A 19,695-nucleotide genomic window follows, 5' to 3' on the forward strand; every position below is an offset into this window, starting at 1 on the left:
ATTCTATTATATAGTCTCATAGTCATAACTCTGTAAAAAAAAAAAAGTTCTTCACATTCAAATAGAACAGAAAGTTGGGCTATAATTAGATTTGTGATGTTATAAGATGGATCTGAATATATGGCGGAAATGTTTAAAAGACTATTAACTGTTTACGTAGTTATAATTTGAGTGTATTTTTTTAATTGCATTTTATTCTTTGGTAGCTGTGCAGCATTATAATTGTGAAGCAAAAAGAAATATTGCCAAGAACCAGAGGAGAAATTTAATGTTGATATTTTAATGTCTCAGTTTTTACAAACAAAAGCCAAGACAAAAAAAATTGAACAGCAATTAAAAAAAAAAAAAAACCAACAAAAAAACCCCCAAACTTACCAAATATCCCAATAGACTGAAATTGTTACCAAAAAACCAAAAAAACCAATGTATTTATTTTGTTCATTATGGCCTACATACTGTTGGTTTGTCTTACAATAAAAGAAGCAAAAAAATTAAATATTACATTAAATTAATAAATTAAAATAAATTCATGATTAAATATTAAATATATTCCTCGTGTTTACAGCCAACAGTTGTATTTCAAAGGCAACTGTTATTTTCAGAAAAAATTAGTCAGTAAAGGATTGCTCATAAAATTGTGCTTGAGTGCACTGACTTATGGAAGTAAAAATTATAGGAAAATACACTAATTAATATTCAAGAGGGGGAGGATTTCACTGAAAAGGAAATTATCAGGTGGTTCAGATAAGGGTATTGTGGTTTTTACCTGCTGTAGAACTAATTATCTTAATGGATCTAGAAAGAATTTTTTGTGATATTTTATATAATAACCTTGTTGTTGTATGTCAACCATTTTAGTGTAAATTACCTGATGAGAACCAAGAAATAACATTTTAACTACTGAGGATAGAACAGAGTGAATCAATATTTTTGTTCTGCACCATTGCTTAGTTTGTTTGTTTTATTTACCCTGAATGGGTTGCCTTGCACCAACAAAGTTCAGAATACCTCCAGAAATGGCTTTCTAAATGCTGTTGGAATAACAGGTTTTATATAGATGCTAAACCAAAGGCCAATTAATCAATGCAAAAAAGTCAGAAAAGGCAGAAAAGATTCAAATGGTACAAAGTAATGTGGTTAATGAACTATACCATTTTCTACAAACAAAGTGCCTGTTTTACTTAATTATCCTGTGGAGAAGAGCTGCAGACAGCTAGAAAAGTCTGTAGCATGAAGCTGTGACTCAGTACACTCCTGTCACACCTTCTGTTCCCAGTTCTTTCCGCAGGATTAGCTGGGAGTACAGCTGTCATATCTGTAATGTCATATTTGGTGGGGTATTATTCAATCAAATGCAAAGTGCAAGTTAAAATAATCTAACAGGTGACAGAACACCTTTATAAAGATTGAGATATCTATTTTGCAAAATTCTTATTCTATCTGTAGACCTACACAAATGGAAGAAACTCAGTACCTGCATTGCATCTCTCCCTAGCAGTATTCCTGAAGTGTATTTTCCCATGGGTTTTTTTGCACATTTTGGGGGGTTTTGTTCATTGGTTATAAGTTGGGGTTGGTTTGTTTGTTTGGGGGTTTTAAACAACTCAAGTCTGGGTAGAAACTAACAGCCTTTTGCTCTCCCAATGAAGAACATTGGATTGTTTTTCCAGCAGTTATCCTCCAGGAGTTTTGTCTCACTTCCACTGCTTCTCTTCCAGAGCTGCTCTCTAGAGGGCCCTTGACTTGCAAATAGCAAAACCTTCCATTGGGACAGTGCTATATCTCCCAACCCTATTAGGATATATCAGTCTTCCCTACATGCCTTGCCTTGCAGACTAAGCCATTTTGCTTTATCGTGTCTGGAGCTCCACAGACTTCTTTTCCCCCCAAAACAGAACATTGTTGCGAGGTAGTTGTCTGTTTTCTCAAAACTTCGAAGCCTCCTTGTCTCAAAGCATGGAGCTGAAAAGTCTGGGGACTCTTGCCCTAATCAGCTTTTGGGGATTCCTGTATGGGCAGAATTTGGAGAGCTGAGACCTGCAGGAGGTCACCAGTCTGGGTGGCCATGGGTGGTCCTTCTGGTGGGGCTGGAAACCCTCTGGCTGCCATGGGGCCAATGCCTGAACACACCAGGGCTCGGCTTGGGTGGGTATTGAAGGATGAGCTGCTAGCTTAGGGAGAGTTCCTTTCTCTTTAGGGCTTCTTAGGGCATAAAATTTCTGTCACCTTTAGAGGTGATTTACCACTGTAATAAGTCTCCCTGATTTGTATTAGGCAAATTGTATTGTATTGTATTGTATCATACAATTTGTATAATTGTATTTATTCTTGTAAATTCATTTCGTAAATCATATAGATAGCCACAACATAAATTCCCAGTTAGGTACTGGATAAAAACAGAATGAGGAGTTCAGCATTTTCCTTCCTTTCTCATGTTTTCTGTATTCAAGTTTTTGCACTGACTCATGTAACTTCTGCTAAGCAATATTTATTCATAACTGCTCACTGAAAAAAACAGTAAATATGTGCACCTAATTTTTCCTAAGAAAACACATTGATACTTGTGTAAATTTAAATATATATTTGAAAATCTATAGCATGGATACCAATAATTTTTTTTTTCTGTTCTAACATTCCAATTTCATGCATAAAAGAGTACTAGATTGACAGTCTGGATTTTTACCAGCACATGACATTGATTCTATGTATAACTGGACTAATTACATAGATAAATTAATAAAGAACACAGAAACAGAAGTATTTATGCATATCTAATTGTTTCATGTGGGTTTAATCTTGTTTTATTAAACAGCTTATTGATATACAAGTCCTGCAGTAAGATAGTTGTAGTTTCCAGTAGATGTAGAATCATAACAGGTATAACAATCTTTCTTTACTAGCACTGCAGTATGTTAAGAATTTTTTTATTATGTTCACTGCAATGCTAAAAAGAACAAAGTATTAGAAATTAATCACTGTAATTATGTGGTCAATTATCTATTTAAATTCATGTTTTGAAGCTAACTTGCTGAAAAACTCCTACAGGAAATCCTAATATACATTTTTTTGTTTTATGATCAGAGCTAAAACAAAGCTGCTTCACTGAAAATTGTATGGAAAGTCTTCCAGGGGAAAATACAATGTTCATCCTCCATGAGAAAGATCATCAGGTAGCTTTTTGGTGAATTATTTCACCCACATTCAAATACATGCTAAAGTTGCAAAACTAATGACAAAGCGTTTAAAGACTATTCCAAAAATACAATGGTTTGGTTGGATTGCTTTTGACAGTAGTTTCCAAGCTTCCATGTTTGAGCACAGGATAGCACAGACCCATCTGGCCTAGAGATTATGTAGGGTACCTTGCAGAGGCTGACTCTGAGAAGTGGTTGGTAAGATGCCACAGTATTGTGATCTCTGCTCAACTTCAACTTAGTAGTCAAAGCATAATACAGCTTCCTTTAGCCCCAGGCACTCAGATTTGTATCTCAAAGAACAGTGAGTTCCTAGAGAATGGGAATCCTTGAGCACATCTCTGACACCCTTGAAATGACTGAGGATGGAATCCTGGGGCTGTAGGTTCAGCTCATCTCAAGTGCCTTCACTGACTGTCTTTAAGATTTTACAATTTTCCTTCAGCTCTCCCAAATTTCTTTTTCACTTCACTGTTGCAGAGTGTGTTTTTCACAGTGGTGTGGCCCTTGGGAGGCATTCACATGCCCTCCTCTTCATCCTCATAAGGTCAAGTCTGTTCTCTTCCAGGCATACAGCAATAGAAAGCAGTGACCTGGCTTCATTCCATTTCTTGTGTTCCCAGACCTGACCTAACTTTCACATAACTCATGTACCACTTTTCAGGCTCCTTGGTTCATCCTTACAATTCTTTTAAGTCCTCCCTGTACAGAAGCTGACTTTCTGTTTTGTCATGCTGTAGATATACTTCTCTAGATCATGAGAAAGTTGAGAGGTCTGTCTGTGCTACCCTTCCCATTCCTCCAGAGAATTTTTGAAAGTTAGTGATAGTTGATATGTTCTTAGAAATTAAATTGGAATTTCAAAGAACCTGTTTCCAAGATAGTGCCCGTGCATTTTTATTTCCATTACACTTATGCTTTCTGATAGGTTTCTGTCCTTTCTTTTTTTTTCTTTTCTTTCTTTTTTTTTTTTTTTTTTTTTTTTTTTTCTTTTTTTTTTTCTTTTTTGCCTCTGGCTTTTTTCTCTCTTGTACAATATGTATTTTTCCAAATAGGCTGCTTCCAACAGCCTTTTTTATTTTACTGACAAGAACAGCAACACCTCTGTAGATTGTCCTACAGCAAAGGCATGACAGAATAAATGACCATAAATAAGTAATCTTACACAATTTCTGTGTTTCCAGTCTTTCAGTTCCTCTCTCCAAGGGGCAAGTGTCCTGGCAAACTGCTGCCTCACCCAAATCAGATGCTGACAGAACAGATATTATTGCTGCCATTTTAACCCAAATCCCAAGGGTATGATAGAATGGCCACTGGAAGCCATCAAGCATTGATGGACCCCATGTTGCTGGAATTTTGTTAAGTTTTGGGAATTTTATTCTACATGTTCAAACTGCTGCTGGGAGAGGTCGCTTTTTTTAGTCACAGAATTCTGGTACTACATATGTCTTGTAGAAAGATACAATGCTGCAGTTTGGATAGCTTAAACTCTCCATATCTCAGTTTCTTATGTATAAAGTAGGAGTAAATAAATTTATTTATTCCTTTTTTTTTTTTGGTGCAATTTATACTGGCATTCATTGGCACAGAAAGTTCAGTTGAAGGCTTTGCTACCACTTCAGATGTGTTCTCACAAAAAGCCACACTAACTCATGATGGAGAGTAGCTCTTTGCTGCATCACATTGCCTTTCTTTTGTGCACATATTCATGGCTTCTGCATCTGGAAGAATGTCTGACAACACGTGTCATCTGCATGTCATGTTACGTGTTTGCAAGCCCCCATCTCACACTGCTCACAGGAGATTCTGGTGCAAGTTTAAGCTCAGGGCCACTGAGTAGACAGGGCTACATAAGGATGTAGCCCTATAATGCACTTAGAGATGTATTCACAAATGTCTAAGGGTAAAGGTAGTGCAAAAGATTAGCACATGGACCAAGGAAAGATGTGCAAGGAGAAAACCCAGTGGATGGATAAGTCTGTAGTGGTGTTTTCTTATTAATTTATAAATCTTTTGGAGGTCAGTATTGCTTTAGATGTTTTTGAAAGTAAATATATCTATAAATGTGGTTTTGGTTGTTTACACTATCTTATTAAAAGGCTTAAAACTGAGGAAGGACTTCCATAGTCTTAGAGAGTGTATATGGGTCTTGCCTACAAAGCTGAATGGTGAGACAGGTAATACCAGCACACTTGAGGACCTAGAGACAGAAACTGGTAAGAGCAGAATACTGATGTTACTGGTTGTACAGCTCTTCAAACTGTAATGAAATAATTCTGCAAGTATATGTATGTCTCATGTGTAATATTAACTGAATTATGCAGCTGATCAAAAAATAAAATCCAGGTTTTATTCTCTAAAAATATAAATATTTCTATGGAAATATCCAATGGGAATGAAGGAAGCCAAAGATCATAAATTGAGACTTTCAGCTACTAGACAGCTACTCCCTGGGGGTTACTGTCAGGCCAGCAATATGCCAGTGCTGTACAAAATAGTCCACTGCCTAAGTGGAAGGAAACACATGTCACAAGTGTGGTATTCAACTGCACTTGTTATTTTGGAGGTCAGAGTCCTTGGCTGATAGGAGAAATAGACCTATGCTGGCCAGAAGTGCCAGCAGTATATGGTAAGAGAATGTATTAAATAAGCATCAATGACAAGCATACTCATAGGGAAGCAAAAGTTTTGTCTTTTTTATTGCTGAAATAAAGTGGGTAATAATTATTAAAAAAAAAAATAGGAGTTAGTCTCTTTGGAGCCATCTTTCCAACTGTGAAGATCTAAAAGTATTTTGGGGCATCTCTGAATTTTCAGAATTTCAAGCATTGTAGTAGAAAAAATCATTCTTATTTTGAATAAACATTCATCACATGATGCTCTGGAAGCTGTTGTGTGGATTCACTGCTCTGTTACCTGCTTGTCATCCCTGAAAAGAATGTAAAACAGGAGATGTGATGGCAGAAAGAAAGAAGTGTCACTTCTCTAAAATATGATTTTGAGAGATCTGTTTCAGAAGGCCCTGCAGAGAGCTGCAGAGCAGTGCTAGTCATGGAGATGTGCGTCACGAGGCTTGTTCATCTCTGCTGATGGGTGGGGGACTTTACTAAAATCACTGCCTTGTTGGACCCTCTTTCAGGTGGGATTCCCTTTGTCCTCACTGGAGAGCTTTTCCAGCAGTCACAGAGGCCAGCTGCATTCATGATAGCTGGGACAGTCAACTGGCTCTGCAACTTCACAGTGGGACTGCTCTTCCCTTTCATCCAGGTACTCAACACCCTTGGTAATTGATATGCTGTGATATCACTGGTGTAGACAATTCCCTTGAGGTTTTGAAAACCTGACCTAGTCCATGGGGCAGCCCCAACTCATCCAGTAAATGGATGCTTCTCTGTGGTTTAATAGGTTTTTCTTCCAGAAAATGAGGAGTGACTGGTTTAGTAGCATTAGATCCTCCCTTCCAGCCCAGCTGGCCAGACACAGGTTCTACCACCTGCCTCCATGGCAGCTGGGCAGGGACAGAGAACAAGATCCCAAATCTAGGGGCATTTACTCAGAATACTTTTATTTGGGTTAGGGTTTTGGGGGTTGTTTTTTGGTTGGTTTTTTTTTTTTTGGTTGGTTGGTTGGTTGTTTTTTTTTTTTTTTTTTTTTTTTTTGGCGGGGGGGGGGGGTTAATTATCTAGACACATTTCTCCAAAATGGCAGTTTCTGCCTCCTGCACAAAACTGGGCATAACCCTGAGTTCTGCTTAGCTGTCAGATTTGAATTCATGCAACTCAGAACAATCCCTACTTGTTCTGCTAATGCTACCTGACAGATCACCTGGTGAAAACTGTTTAAAAGACCCTCAGTCAATTCAAATTAAAAGGCAAACTGCATTTTAAAATTTTCCACATGCATATTAAAGCTTTTTGAGTGATTTAGTATGCATCCATATGAAGTTTGCTGTAGCCTTGGGGAATTCATCATTATGTGTCATAAAAATATCCAGTTGTGTGATTAGAAAGCTATCCAGTATAGTTTTAATGAAGATAAATTGTATTTCCAGCTTGAAGGGTTTTTTTGGGATTTTTTTCTTCTATTAAAGAAAAGAGAAATAAAAAGAGAAAAAGCTTAGAGTTTGTACCTAAAGATGAAAGCAGTGTTACTCAGACTTTGATTTTAAAGCTTTTTCACAAGATCAAACTAGAACATCTCCTCTTTCCCAAGCTTTAACTTTTTTCCTATTTCAGTCAACCTTATTCTCAAAATTCAGTTTATGAGTCATCACTTTCTTCACATAAAGGCAATATCTTCTTCTTAGCTCATTTTATAAACCTTAACCAGGAAAAAAATCTTTAAGGCACCTTCCCAGGATGAATGCATAATCCTGTCTGTATTTAAATACTAACCTGATTGCTTGAGAAACAGCAGCCACTTTTTTTGATCCTTGGTGTGCTTCTACAAAATTATTCCAAACATTTGGGAAACAAATCTGTTAAGTTTGCGGTTACTAAAAAAATCAACCTGTAGTTAGTTTTCCAAATGTCACCAATTAACTAATTTGAATGACTAGATTTCTGCCCTTCAACCATCTGTAGATAAATATAATCAAAGAGTGGCTTGAGTCATACATTAAACTATATGGATGAGATTGAAAAGCTAGTATACAAATCAATTTTTGACAAATCTAAAAAAAAAATTTTGAATGTGGCTTCTTTTCCAGGCCTCATCACTATCTATTTGAGGTGATGAAATGCGAACAGGGACACAGTAAATCAGAAATTAGAATGTATATATATGTGAAAATGAGTGCAATAAGCTGAAGCAGGCACAGGGAACAGCAAACCAGTAGAAAAGTATAATCTAAAGGGCCGAAAACTTCTGGTGCCATAGGATAGGCTTCTTGTGTTAAAGAAATACTCTTCATTAGCAATAAGTTTGCAGGGATAGACTTCAGTAATCCAACGGTGTAGCAAGACCTTAAATTACATATTATCTAGAAAAAGTTTCTGTTTACTTTTTTTAATGTGTTGCATAAATACAAAGAATTACTAAACATCAATAATTACCAAATAATTTCCCAACATGCTATTTTCATTACCTGCTGATGCATTTTTATTTCATATTTCATGTTGTACTAATAGATTGTTATGAGGCACTTAAAGACCACATGGTAAATTAGTAATATGCTGAAGGAAAATGTACCAGATTTCTCCAGAAGTTTTCCATCATAATAGTTTCTCTTTCTAGAAAACTGTGCAGTCTTTTTTTGATGTCAAAGTCACACTGTATATTCAGTACATATTTAAGAAATATTTAAATTGCTATGTATTTCATATTTTTAATTTTCAAGAACAGCTCATCTTCAGATTTTCCTCCTAATACAGAAGTTTCCAATTACTGAGGAATGCAGAGGAATATCCTGTTATGATTAGGGAACTGCTATATGGAAAACTGATTTGACCCTAAACTGGAGTTTGACCTAAATAAACTGCTTGGATCTGTGATCCAGAAGGAGCTCAGTATCATATGAGCTAAAGGTGCTACAAGCCTTGAAGCCTTAGTTCAGATTGCCTGTTAGTACAATGCCAAGACCTGTATGTGTGTTTATTTTCCTCCTTTCAAAAACTAATTTATTCGTACCTGTGAAGTAGTACTTCTGAGTCATTATACTGGTTTCTGGAGGTTCTCTTCTACTTTATTTCTTCCTTAGTTTTACACTAGAGATTTTCATTCTCATGCCTCAAGATTCATTTACTCAGCAAGATTGTCTTTTGGTTGTCCTTATTATTTCCTTACTGTGTAATAGTATCCCTTGACTTTTTCTATTGCTCAGCACAAGGATTTCAATAACAGGTGTGCACAGAAAGTTATGGGTAGTTTCCCTCAGCTAAGCTGTTTTAAGCTTCTTCAAGTACATTGCATGTTTCATGTAGTGACAGTGTCCCTGTATTAAGGGAAATGGTTAAAGTTCCCCTCAAAGATGAGAAAATGAAATGTGGGCTATCAGAGGGTTAGATGTGCTTGTCTTAATTAGAAGCAACCCACTTCAGTGATACAATATAAGGATCTGTTACATTTTTATGAAAAGATAGTGAGCGTGTGTGAAGGTCATGGTTGAAATTGCAGTTTAAGTCTAAAAATGTCTCTACTTTTTACTTAGGAATTACGTTTCATGAGCATTATACTTCATTGCTGTGTCCTTCTTCATTGTCCTGCACTTTCAACAGAACCTTAAATTATGTCTGGAACATAAGAAGGACAAAGGGTAAAGGACACAAGTCCTTATCCATTTGTTTCACTGCATTATATCAATTTGAAGCAAAGTGAAGTCAAATGTCTACATGAATAACAGTTTTTCTGCTGATCAATTTTGTAAGACATTGAACCATTATCACTTGACCTCACCACTACAAAAGCCAGTTTGACCCACATCTCATGACACTAATCTTCATGGCAACTTCCAAATGCAAGAACCCTTTGCTAGTGTCAGGGGCTGTGAGTTTGCAAGCTGAGTATTTAGAGTAACATTTGGCATTTGCTGGGAAGAGCCAAAAGTTTTGTTTTAAAAATATTAATGTGTTATGTTTGCTAAATTGATTCAGAATTTGTTCATCTGCCCTAGAATATATATTTTCCTGTTCCCAGTATCACAGTCCTGCTTAGAATTTAACTTTTGCTACAGACTGTATTAAGTCAGTAAGCAACCATTGTTAAATAGCACGTAATGATCCTCTCAACTACTTTTAGATTCCTCCAGAGTATGGTGTTCACAGCATGCAAGCTATTAACAGGGAAACTGTTCTCAGCTAGATTGCTTCAGAAGTAGCAAATTGTGCAGGTTTTTTAATTAAAACCAGAATTCTGATCATTTCAATGTTAGGTTTTTTATTTGTTTCAGTTTACTTTTTAGCTTTAAAAAAAAATAAGCTCTTTTGCTCATTCATTTTTGGCACTTAAAGTCAGTTCATAATGCTAAAAATTAAGTATTCTTTAGTATTGTATTTAAAGAGAGGTGGGGGAAATGACTACACATTCTCTCTAACGTGTATAGCAGCCCATCACAAGCTGGGGGTGGGTTTGTTCACCTCTTTACTTAAGAAAATGTGGCAAAGCTGCACCTACTTAATCATATGTGTTGATTATGCAGCTATATCTCATCCTCAAAGTCAGGCCTGATTGCTTGCCATGCCTGGGGTCTGATCTGGGGGAATTGCCTGAGTACTTCAACTTTGATTCTTTTTTGTAGTAATTGCATATGTGTCTTAGGTAAATAATTTCTTGGTTTTCCTTTTTTTTTTTTTTTCCACAAATACAAAGCCTTGATCATCTGCAGAAAAGACAAAAATGAGTCATTCAGGATTCAGCTGGCCAGAATTTGCAGAAATGCTGTTTTTCAAATGACTTCCTTAGAAAGCTGGTATTAAAAAAGAAGGTGATGCATTTAGAAGTTTATGTTTAACTGTTAAATATCCTGTATAGCAATAGCCTTCTCCAGCCTAAAAAAATCCAATGTAAATCCTGCTTGGAAGAGGTTTTATTAGTCTGCTGACTTAGTAGGTGCTTCCCTCAGGAAATTGCATCACTAAGTGTGCCTGCTGTTCTTTTGCCCTCCCCTGTACAGATGATAGGGCAGGTGACCCTCAGTAACCCCAGAAAGCCTGGCCCTTCAAGGATCCTCACTGTGTATCTGCCCTTGGCTCTGAATGGATATCTACCAGGAGACAGCACAGCTGCTATTTGGGAAAACACCTGAAACTCTGCTCACCCTTGAACCTTGGGTGTTCCTGCAGGAGGTTATGCTTAAGGAAATGCTAAGGGGAAACAGCTGCAAAGCACAGGCTGTTGTAGAGCTTTGCTCTGATCTCCTTCTGACCTTTGGGTTTCTAACCATGCACGTAAAAGCCTGGCTTCAGGTATTGCTAAGGAAACATGTTCCCAGCTCTGGCAGAGCTGCCTGCTGTTGGGGGAGGAGAAGCTTTGTTCTGAGAAGGTGCAGCGTGTTCTGAGCCTGAGCAGTACATGCAGGCAGTGTGAAGAGAGCAGCACGAGTGGGTGTGTCACTGGGATATGGATGGGGCTGCCTTGGTGCTTCCTGCATGCCCAGAGCTGCTGCTGCTGCTGCTGCTTGGAGCAGAGTGTGAGGCAGAGTGTGAGGCAGTAACCATTTCGTCCTTACGTGACGAAATGCAGAGCTACAGAAACCACACTCTTTCCTTGAATTTTTTGTCTATTTGCTTAGAATTTCCATTCGGAATTGATTTGCTTTTACCTCTTCCTCTGATGCTCCCTTCCTCATTTACCTGCCCCTTCTGGCTGTTCAAAAGTGGTATGTTTTGCTAAGGAGTCGAGCTACTCTTCTGGTGGATACAAGTATTCAATTTTTGAACACTGGGGCTTCTACTCCATATAGCAGATGAAATACTGTCACAAAGCATAGAAAAAGGATTTACCTTTTCAATTTTATCATATATGTTGTCCTTATTCTACTATCATTGAAAATGCACGTCAGTGAAGAATCTTGAGGCCATCCATGTCTGTAGGCTCAAATACCCAGAGCTGCAGAGAATCTGTGCTTTGTCACCAAAGACTTTAACTGAAGTTCTTCCTCAGCTTTTTACTCCCACCCCAGCCCAGGACAAGCAATATTCTGTGGTTTTACTTCTACAGTAGCAGCAGCAGGCTCACCTCTAGCTCACCTGACACTGGAAGAAGTAAAACAACAGAGGAACTACAGGTTAGTTAGGAGACTATGGTGGTTACAAATAGTCAGTGAGGTACATGGGTTTCATGGACATAACATAAATAATATCCAATATAAATAGAAGAAAGTATGTGGGAACCCAGGGCACAGGGAATATTTCTCTGTCTGCTCTGAGGGCACCTGACCCCCAGAGAAGCACTGACTTTGACCCTCATTCATGGAGAAAATTTCCAAGACTTCAAGATAGACTAGAGTCCACAAAAGCGTGAAAGAGTAGTATGGCATGTTACTTGGTTGAGAAATTTAGGTTTTGAGATTTTTAGAATGTTGCAGATGGGAACAAGATGGAGGTTTTAGGGCAGAGGCAGGTTGTTCTTCTTCGCCACCTTCTTCCTTCTTCTTCGTGGGTTTGAGTGAAAACTTGTAATTGGGCAGAAAAGTCCACATTGTGGGATTTGAGGGATCAGTTATTGGGTTAAAGGGGAAAATAATCTAGGTGTCATGTCTTAATTGGATAGTCTGGTCTTAAAAGACCTTGGAAAACGAGAGATTGTTGGCCATTTTTGTGGTGCTTTTGCAGTGCGCAGAGTCTGGTATAGATGACGTGCAAAACTTTAGATAAGATAACAATAAACAAGAAGCTGAAGCCCAAAAAAGTCCTGTGCATCTCCTTTCCCTGACACAGAACCACTCCAGGAGGATTTCCCTGCGACAGGGGAACCCCCAGGGAGGGGCACAACGTGGGGCGAAGAAATCAGTAAAAGTACACTAATTTCACGCAACGTGGATCTTGTTTCCTGGTACATCTATCAGTACTTTTTCTGTAGTAGCCACAGCTCAGCATTTACTGCTTTTTCACCACATTATCTCACCTTCTAGGTTCTCTGATGGGCACGTCAGATACATTTGGGCCAATCTATTGCTTGTTCCACCCCTCAGATTTTTCCTCCAGCACCAAGCAATTCAAAATACATCAGAAACAGATAAAAAATGAATTAAACATCTAGGCTGAACTGTATCTCACCTATGTCCCACTAAAGGCTTTTACTGAGCTGGGATTTGGATTTAACATTTTCCTCTCCCTTTACCCTGTATTTCTGTCTTACAACCTTTATCAGTGTGCAGTGCATATAGAAGGTTTCATGTTTATAATGAGTAATTTAATTAGTATGTGAAGTTCTGTGCCAAATGCAGGTTTGGGTGATATAAATTGAACTCTGGATGACATAAAAGGTTTATGAATGAGTGGTTTTCTCTGCTGTGAGTGTAAAATGATAACCAGCTTTAAGAAAATATTATAACTGAAGAATGGCTGGTGATGAAAGGGCTTTTTGTGGTCACCCTGCAGTGTTCCTCCTTCCTGGGAATTATGGGCCTGTTGGACAAATCCTGCAGAACGCAATAAACCCTACAAAACCCACTTATAGGATTTATAACAAAATTTAGTTTTTAGCTTATTCTCTGTGAAACCTCTGTTGGAGGTCCTTGAGGGCTACCTCTTAAGGGATTGCAGAAATCAAGATTATTACAAATAAATATAAATACATTAGGTAAAATAATTGCAAATAAAACATGCAGTCATGAGTGTTTAGTTCAATTAGAAGAGGTTTACTTAAATATGAATCAAAGATAATAAGCACTAATTTATTTAGCTCATGAACAGCAAAGAAATAAAGAGGAATTAGAAAAGGGGGACAAAGCTGTGGCTGCACTACCAAGAGATACAGGTAACTTATTACCTGTTATTATTTGGTTGCCATGTTTATTTATATGAGGTATTAATGGTTCACTTTCATCATGGAGAATATTTAATTCAGTAAAATTTTAAAAAGTGAAAAACACGATTCTGGGTTGAAATTCTGCCATTCAGCTGAAGAACAATTACAAATGCAGAACATCCAGATGTAAAATTTAAATTCTTAGCATGACAGGATGATTAATGAGGCACTGCAAAATTATTTTCTCCTGTCTACTATATCCTTTTGCTTCTGCCTCTGTATAAGCTATTTGTTCTATTAAGTTCTATTTGTTACGTGCTGGAATATTTCCCCCCTGCATTACCCATGCTGTTTGGCTTCTGATTGTCAGCTTGCTCAGGACTTCATGCTTCTAGGATTTAATGAAAAAGCATTGATGATCTCTAGAGTCCATAGACAGTATCAAAGAATGCACTTGCTAACTTTTCCTATTACAGACAGGATTTGAAACACTGAACAAGGTAATAAATTATCCACAGAAACAGAGAACATTGTGACTAGGCAGGCTGGAAATCAGCCATGGTATTAAAAAGCAGCTGCAGGAAAGGTTTTTTCCATTTCTTCTTTCTTGTTCCACACAGGAATTAATGTTCTTATAGCACACCACGCATGATGCATAATGAGCAAGTGAAACATAAAAATAGCACTAAGAATTGCATACACCTTGAGCACCCAAAGCAAGGAGTTAAACCAGCCTGCAGTATAGGTCTGGTGTGACTAAGAATGATGAGAGTCTATTACAAAAATGTGTAAAATGAAGGTTACTGGCTCTGTCTTACTTGTTTCAGTTACATACCTTTATTGTCATCTATAAATATGTATGTTGAGGAAAACAGGTCTGCTCCTTCTGTCCTGAGTGGTTTTCCCTGGGGTAACCTCAGCCTTGCAGCTCCTGAGGTGGTGTGTGAGGCTCATCTTGGATTTGCTGTTCATGACCTCACACGAGGCACCACAGAAATGTCACCTTATTTTTGGACTTGGAGATACCCTTTCTGGTTTAATTCAGCCTTGTTAATAAAAGCAATTAGAAAAATATGGGTACACTGGGTGTTTGAGAGTGTAAATCAGTAGAGAAGGAAGGGAGGTTTCCTCAAATGTTGCGAGTGGCTTCTGTGGAGCCATAATATCAAACCTGTTCCATGTCCAGCAAAGCTCAGATGGCAACATGGTATTTATCAAATGTTTTTTCACAGCTGTACTGCTGAAAGGTAACTGGTAGCTGCTAAATGATCTAATAATCACCAGGCAAGAAATAGTTAAGTTTCAGTTAAGTACAACTTGTACTGGCTGGTTGGAGCCTTTATAATCAATCTATAAATTAACTTCTTTACATCGACTCTCTTTGTTTTTGCGGTGAAGAAAAATCCATAGCATTCAAATATGGTCTGTATTTTGCATTCCCTTGACTAACTCTTACACTTTCTAGCATGAAAAGAAATGCATTTTATGGATTTTTTTTTTCCTGCTGTGAACTCCTGTAACCATAAGAGTGATAACAAATGTGTGCTATTTGGGGTTTTTCCTCATTTATTTTGCAAATCTCAAAGCCTGTAACTGCTGTGATGAAGATGCCCCTGGCTATGGCAGTTTTTCCATGGGTTTTGTAGAGGTGCACAGCACTACTAAAGCAGTACCTAGGACCTGGGAGGCAGCGTGCAGAACTACCCAGTGAAACATCTGCCTCATTCCCAGAAACCCCAGGGCAGTGCCAGGCTCAGCTGAGCACAATGCAGAATTCTTGCTGCCACTGCTCTCCCCTGCTCTCCCCCAGCTCAGTCTGGTGTCTCCCAGCACTGCCCAGATTGCAGCTCTGTGCTCCTGTGCCAGGGACCTGCTTTGCTGTCGACAGGCCACAGGCAATGTTGGAAGAACCAAACTTTCATGCATTTTTATGAAATTCTCAGCACTCCAACTAGCAATGAGTGCCACTACTGTACTTGGTTAAAAATTGCTCCATATGCCCCATTTTTTCTTTCAAACCATTCCTGCCTTTCTTCTGATTTTTTTCTCTTTTGTAATGACCATCTCCTCTGTTTTCTATTCACAGGCTGGTTTACAGACCTACTGCTTCCTAGTGTTTGCTGGCATCTGCTTTGCAGGAGCAGCCTACTTGTTTTTTGTCCTGCCTGAAACAAAAAATAAGACATTTCATGAGATCAGCCAAGCATTTGCCAAAAGGAATAAAGTAACTTTAGAAATGCAAGAGATGAACCACCACCCAGGGGAGAGGAAACCAAGTGAAGAACAAGAATCAAACTTCACATCTCCAGTGGACAATGGGGAAACCATAAAAGGGATTGTGTAAACCCAGGATGTTCTTTCAGGCAATGGGGGAAAGCGTGCTCTTTTCATTTATAGCAGTGCAGAACTTGTATATTTTATGATCATGAACTGCTTCTCCCTTGAAGATGTTCTAAGTGAGTATGGGTGAACTCATTAGCAGCTGGGGTAACAGTTGAGACAATGAGGGGTGGGACAAGCGGCAACTGATAAAATAAATGAGATGGAGTTTCCTTGGCACCAGTGAAGCAAGTGCTGTGGTGAGTGGGATGGGGAATATAGACTTGGAGATGTGAAGTGGCAGTGGGGAGCCAGGGTTTTGAGCAGCAGCTGGCTGAGCACCCCTATGTGCTCACAGGGAGGTGTACATGCTCTCTCTGAGAGGAGGAGGAGGCAGGGACAAGGGAAGAGATCCCAACGGGGGACTGCTAAGAAGCAAACCTGAAATGGCACCAGAATGTGTTTCTCCATGTTTCCCAAGATGTCATTCAAGCTGCCCATGAGAACTGAAATGACCTTTCCCTGAGCTCCCATTCCTTTTCTAGCTATTTTGACTTCCAGTTGCATTGTTTGAACATCTCCCACCTTCCCACAATTGGGCAGCTCTGGGTCCTGATGAGTTTCCTTGTCTCACTTGCAAATCCTGATTCACTACTAATAGAGTTGTCTCTAGTTTCTGGGTTTGCTGGCACTGCATTTCTCTGAATATATATATATATATTTACATAATTTTAATTTTTAAACTTAAAAGGTTTAATATGAAAGGAAAACTAAACCTCATGGGGAAGTGAGAGAACTCTGATGGTATGTGTAGGGCATTGTATTGAAACAAAAATTCAAACGTGAAGTGTTCCAAGGGTTGGGCTTTTTTAATTGTTTTGTTTATTTATTGCTTTTCTTTTCAAATTCCTTTTAAAACAAGTCTTAGGAGCCCAAATTTCCCTGAGACCTGATAACTTATTTCTTAGCACTCAGATCTTTGCATAGGAATTTGGTTGCCTATTTCTTTCTTAAACACTAATTTTTATTTGGGCATTAGATTCTGAAGCACCAGGCCTAATTCATATTAATAAGTTTCTAAGCTGTCTAAAGCTTTGTAAAACTTTTTGATTTCATGAGAGAAAGATTCAGCACGTTCTCAATGGTTCAGCGAACAATTCATGGGATTTTTTTCTTAATGAACATCATCTTCACAGTTTGTAATTTTGATAACAGTTTTTCTTGATCCCTCTAGCTACCTGGATGCTGAGGGGTAATAAGAATTTTAAAATTTAATAGCTGTTTTATATGAAAAGTCAGTAAGCTGCTCTCAGTTAGGAGTAAGACACAAGAAGAAAGTGCAGCATGTAGGTAGAGTCAACTGCTTCCCCAAGTTATATTTATATTTACTAATCTAGAAATTAATGTATTTGGAGCATTTTTGTGAGAAAAATTTGCATATATGTATGCATATATGAATATATATATATATTCATATATGTATGCATATATGAATATATATATATATATTCCAAGTATAGAATATATATGAATATTCAATGGCTTAGTATTAGTGGCTTTAATGTGAAAGAGAGTAGATAGAGATGGGATATTAGGAAGAAATTCTTTACTGTGAGGGTGATGAGGCACTGGAAGAGGTTGTCCAGAGAAGCTGTGACTGCCCCATCCCCAGAATTGCTCAAGTTCAGATTGGATGGGGCTTTGAACAACTTGATCTAGTGGAAGGTGTCCTTGCCCATGGTGGGGGACTAGAACAAGATGATCTTTAAGGTGCCTTCCAACCCAGGCTATTCTATGATTCTGTGATTTATATTCATATATACGCACACACAATGGATAATTATTTTCCAGTGTCTGGGGGTTCTTTGTATTTCTCAAAGAGATAAGCTGTTTTTTGTTTTGTTCTACACTGTAAATTACACTATAAATTAAAATCAGAGTTCCTAATGTTCAGCTGTACTAAGTTATGTATATAGTTTTATACTGTGATTTATTTGTATATGGCATATTTACCACAGACATTGTAAGCTGACCTAATAGGGCAATTTCATTACTAGATAATTGACAAAAAATTGATGGGTGCGTTTATGCCAGACTTTATGGGTTTTTTTCCCACTGGGATAGAAGTACAGCAAGTAAATGAAATATATATGAGAAAAATAAAAAATGTATGGGTTTGGTGCTACTATTAAGAAAGAGAGCGAAGCAGGATTATTCCAACTGACAGTCATAAATGGAAGCTAATCAAATACTGTAGAGAAAAATATTATTGTAATAACCACTTGTAAAATTATATATACAGCAAATGAAAATATTACCTTTCAGTGCCTTTAGCTCCCTATTCCAAGGGTTACATGAGGCTTGCTAAGTGAATGGCTATTAAACACTGAGTGTGAATGCCAGCCCTCCAGAAAATTTTATGAAAAATTTACTCCTTTTTTGTCTGCAGGGCAAGATTGGCAAATTTAGAGCAACTCCTTCAGACTGGGAATTACCTTTCTTTGTAATTAGGGCTACTAACACGGTATAATGAGGTCTGCTTTGAGCCAAGGTGGCAAGATTGGAAACCAGTATTATTAGAATGAGCAGAATTTATCACTTAGTGCTGTTCATGAACATACATTACAGACACTGTTGAAAATGTTGCCATTGGAAAACTTCAATTAAATATCATGCTGAACTGATACAGCAGTTGTATCAGAAATCAGGACTTCTGCAACAAAATAAAATCATCTTGCATTTTCCTACAGTTGCACTTGGAGCCCCGGTCTGAATGCATAGGTAGAAATGTCTAAAGGAATTTCCTATCACAGATCGGGGGCCTTGTACAGCATTAACAGCAAGGGGTCATGTTTTCATTTCTGTCCCATTTGTCCTCTCTTGTCCTGCCTGAGATGGGCACACATTTTCTGTGTGGCTGCAAGAGCTGCTACAGACTGGGTACGGTGTGGGACGGGGGTTCCACATCTCACCAGATTTTTCTTGCCATCCAATGTTCAAAGCAATTCCAGGCCAAGTTTCAGATGTGCCAGTACTTCATTAATTTTCTCATCTCTGACCCTAATGAAGAGTTTTGTGTTGTTCTTGAAGTTGTTCCATACAGTTTTTTTCCATTGTTACGCTGTTATAATTTTTCCAGCAATGAGAGGATGACATGGAAAATATCAACAACTTATTCTTTATTTTTTCCTATTGAATGTATCTGTCTGTAGCCTGTGTGTTTGTCAGCAAGTGTTGTGTGGTGCCACATTCTCTTTTCCTGTCTGACACTGGGGTGAGGTACTGTGAGGTGGTGTTTCTATGGGTACCACAAGTCTGTGTGATCAACTATGTTAATGCACAGTGATTGCAAAATAAACCTTTGGAATACAATTTAAATTATGTGGATTTTGTTCTGGGTAAATCTGAACCTCCACATGTGCACATGTTTCAATTCCCTGGGGTTTTGTATGTCCCATTACAAGACTGTTCAGTCCTGTGTCTGGATGACCCAAGTCATTGTGAACTCCACAGCTGGGTGGCTGGGAATTACAGGAAGAAAATCGTCCCTGAAACTGTATACTTTTTGAAGTACTATTTATATTTTGATTCTCGAATCAGATTCCACACTTCATTCTTTCATATGTTTATACTGGGGTTTAGAAATAAAAATGCAGACAACAGTGTGAGGAAAATTATTAAAACTGGCTAGTGGTAGTAATAATTATTTATAAGAATTGTTGAAACTGGTGAGGCTTTTTGCAGAAAGTTGTCATTTGCAATGGATGAGTTTGAG

At 38.0% G+C, this 19,695-nt stretch overlaps 1 protein-coding gene across 1 annotated transcript in view; it reads left to right on the forward strand.

The window, feature by feature from the left end:
* The window catches only part of SLC2A9 (solute carrier family 2 member 9), a 78,658-nt gene extending 62,466 nt beyond the window's left edge, over nt 1-16,192 (forward strand). Inside the window, exons 11-12 of the mRNA XM_053976631.1 lie at nt 6,334-6,461; nt 15,688-16,192. Of these exons, the coding sequence (XP_053832606.1) occupies nt 6,334-6,461; nt 15,688-15,945 (386 nt within the window). The 3' untranslated portion in view covers nt 15,946-16,192. The remainder of the gene's footprint in view (nt 1-6,333; nt 6,462-15,687) is intronic.
* Nucleotides 16,193-19,695: the final 3,503 nt, after the last annotated feature.

This window comes from Vidua macroura, chromosome 4 (genome assembly GCF_024509145.1).
Source record: "Vidua macroura isolate BioBank_ID:100142 chromosome 4, ASM2450914v1, whole genome shotgun sequence".
NCBI classification, from domain to species: domain Eukaryota; kingdom Metazoa; phylum Chordata; class Aves; order Passeriformes; family Viduidae; genus Vidua; species Vidua macroura.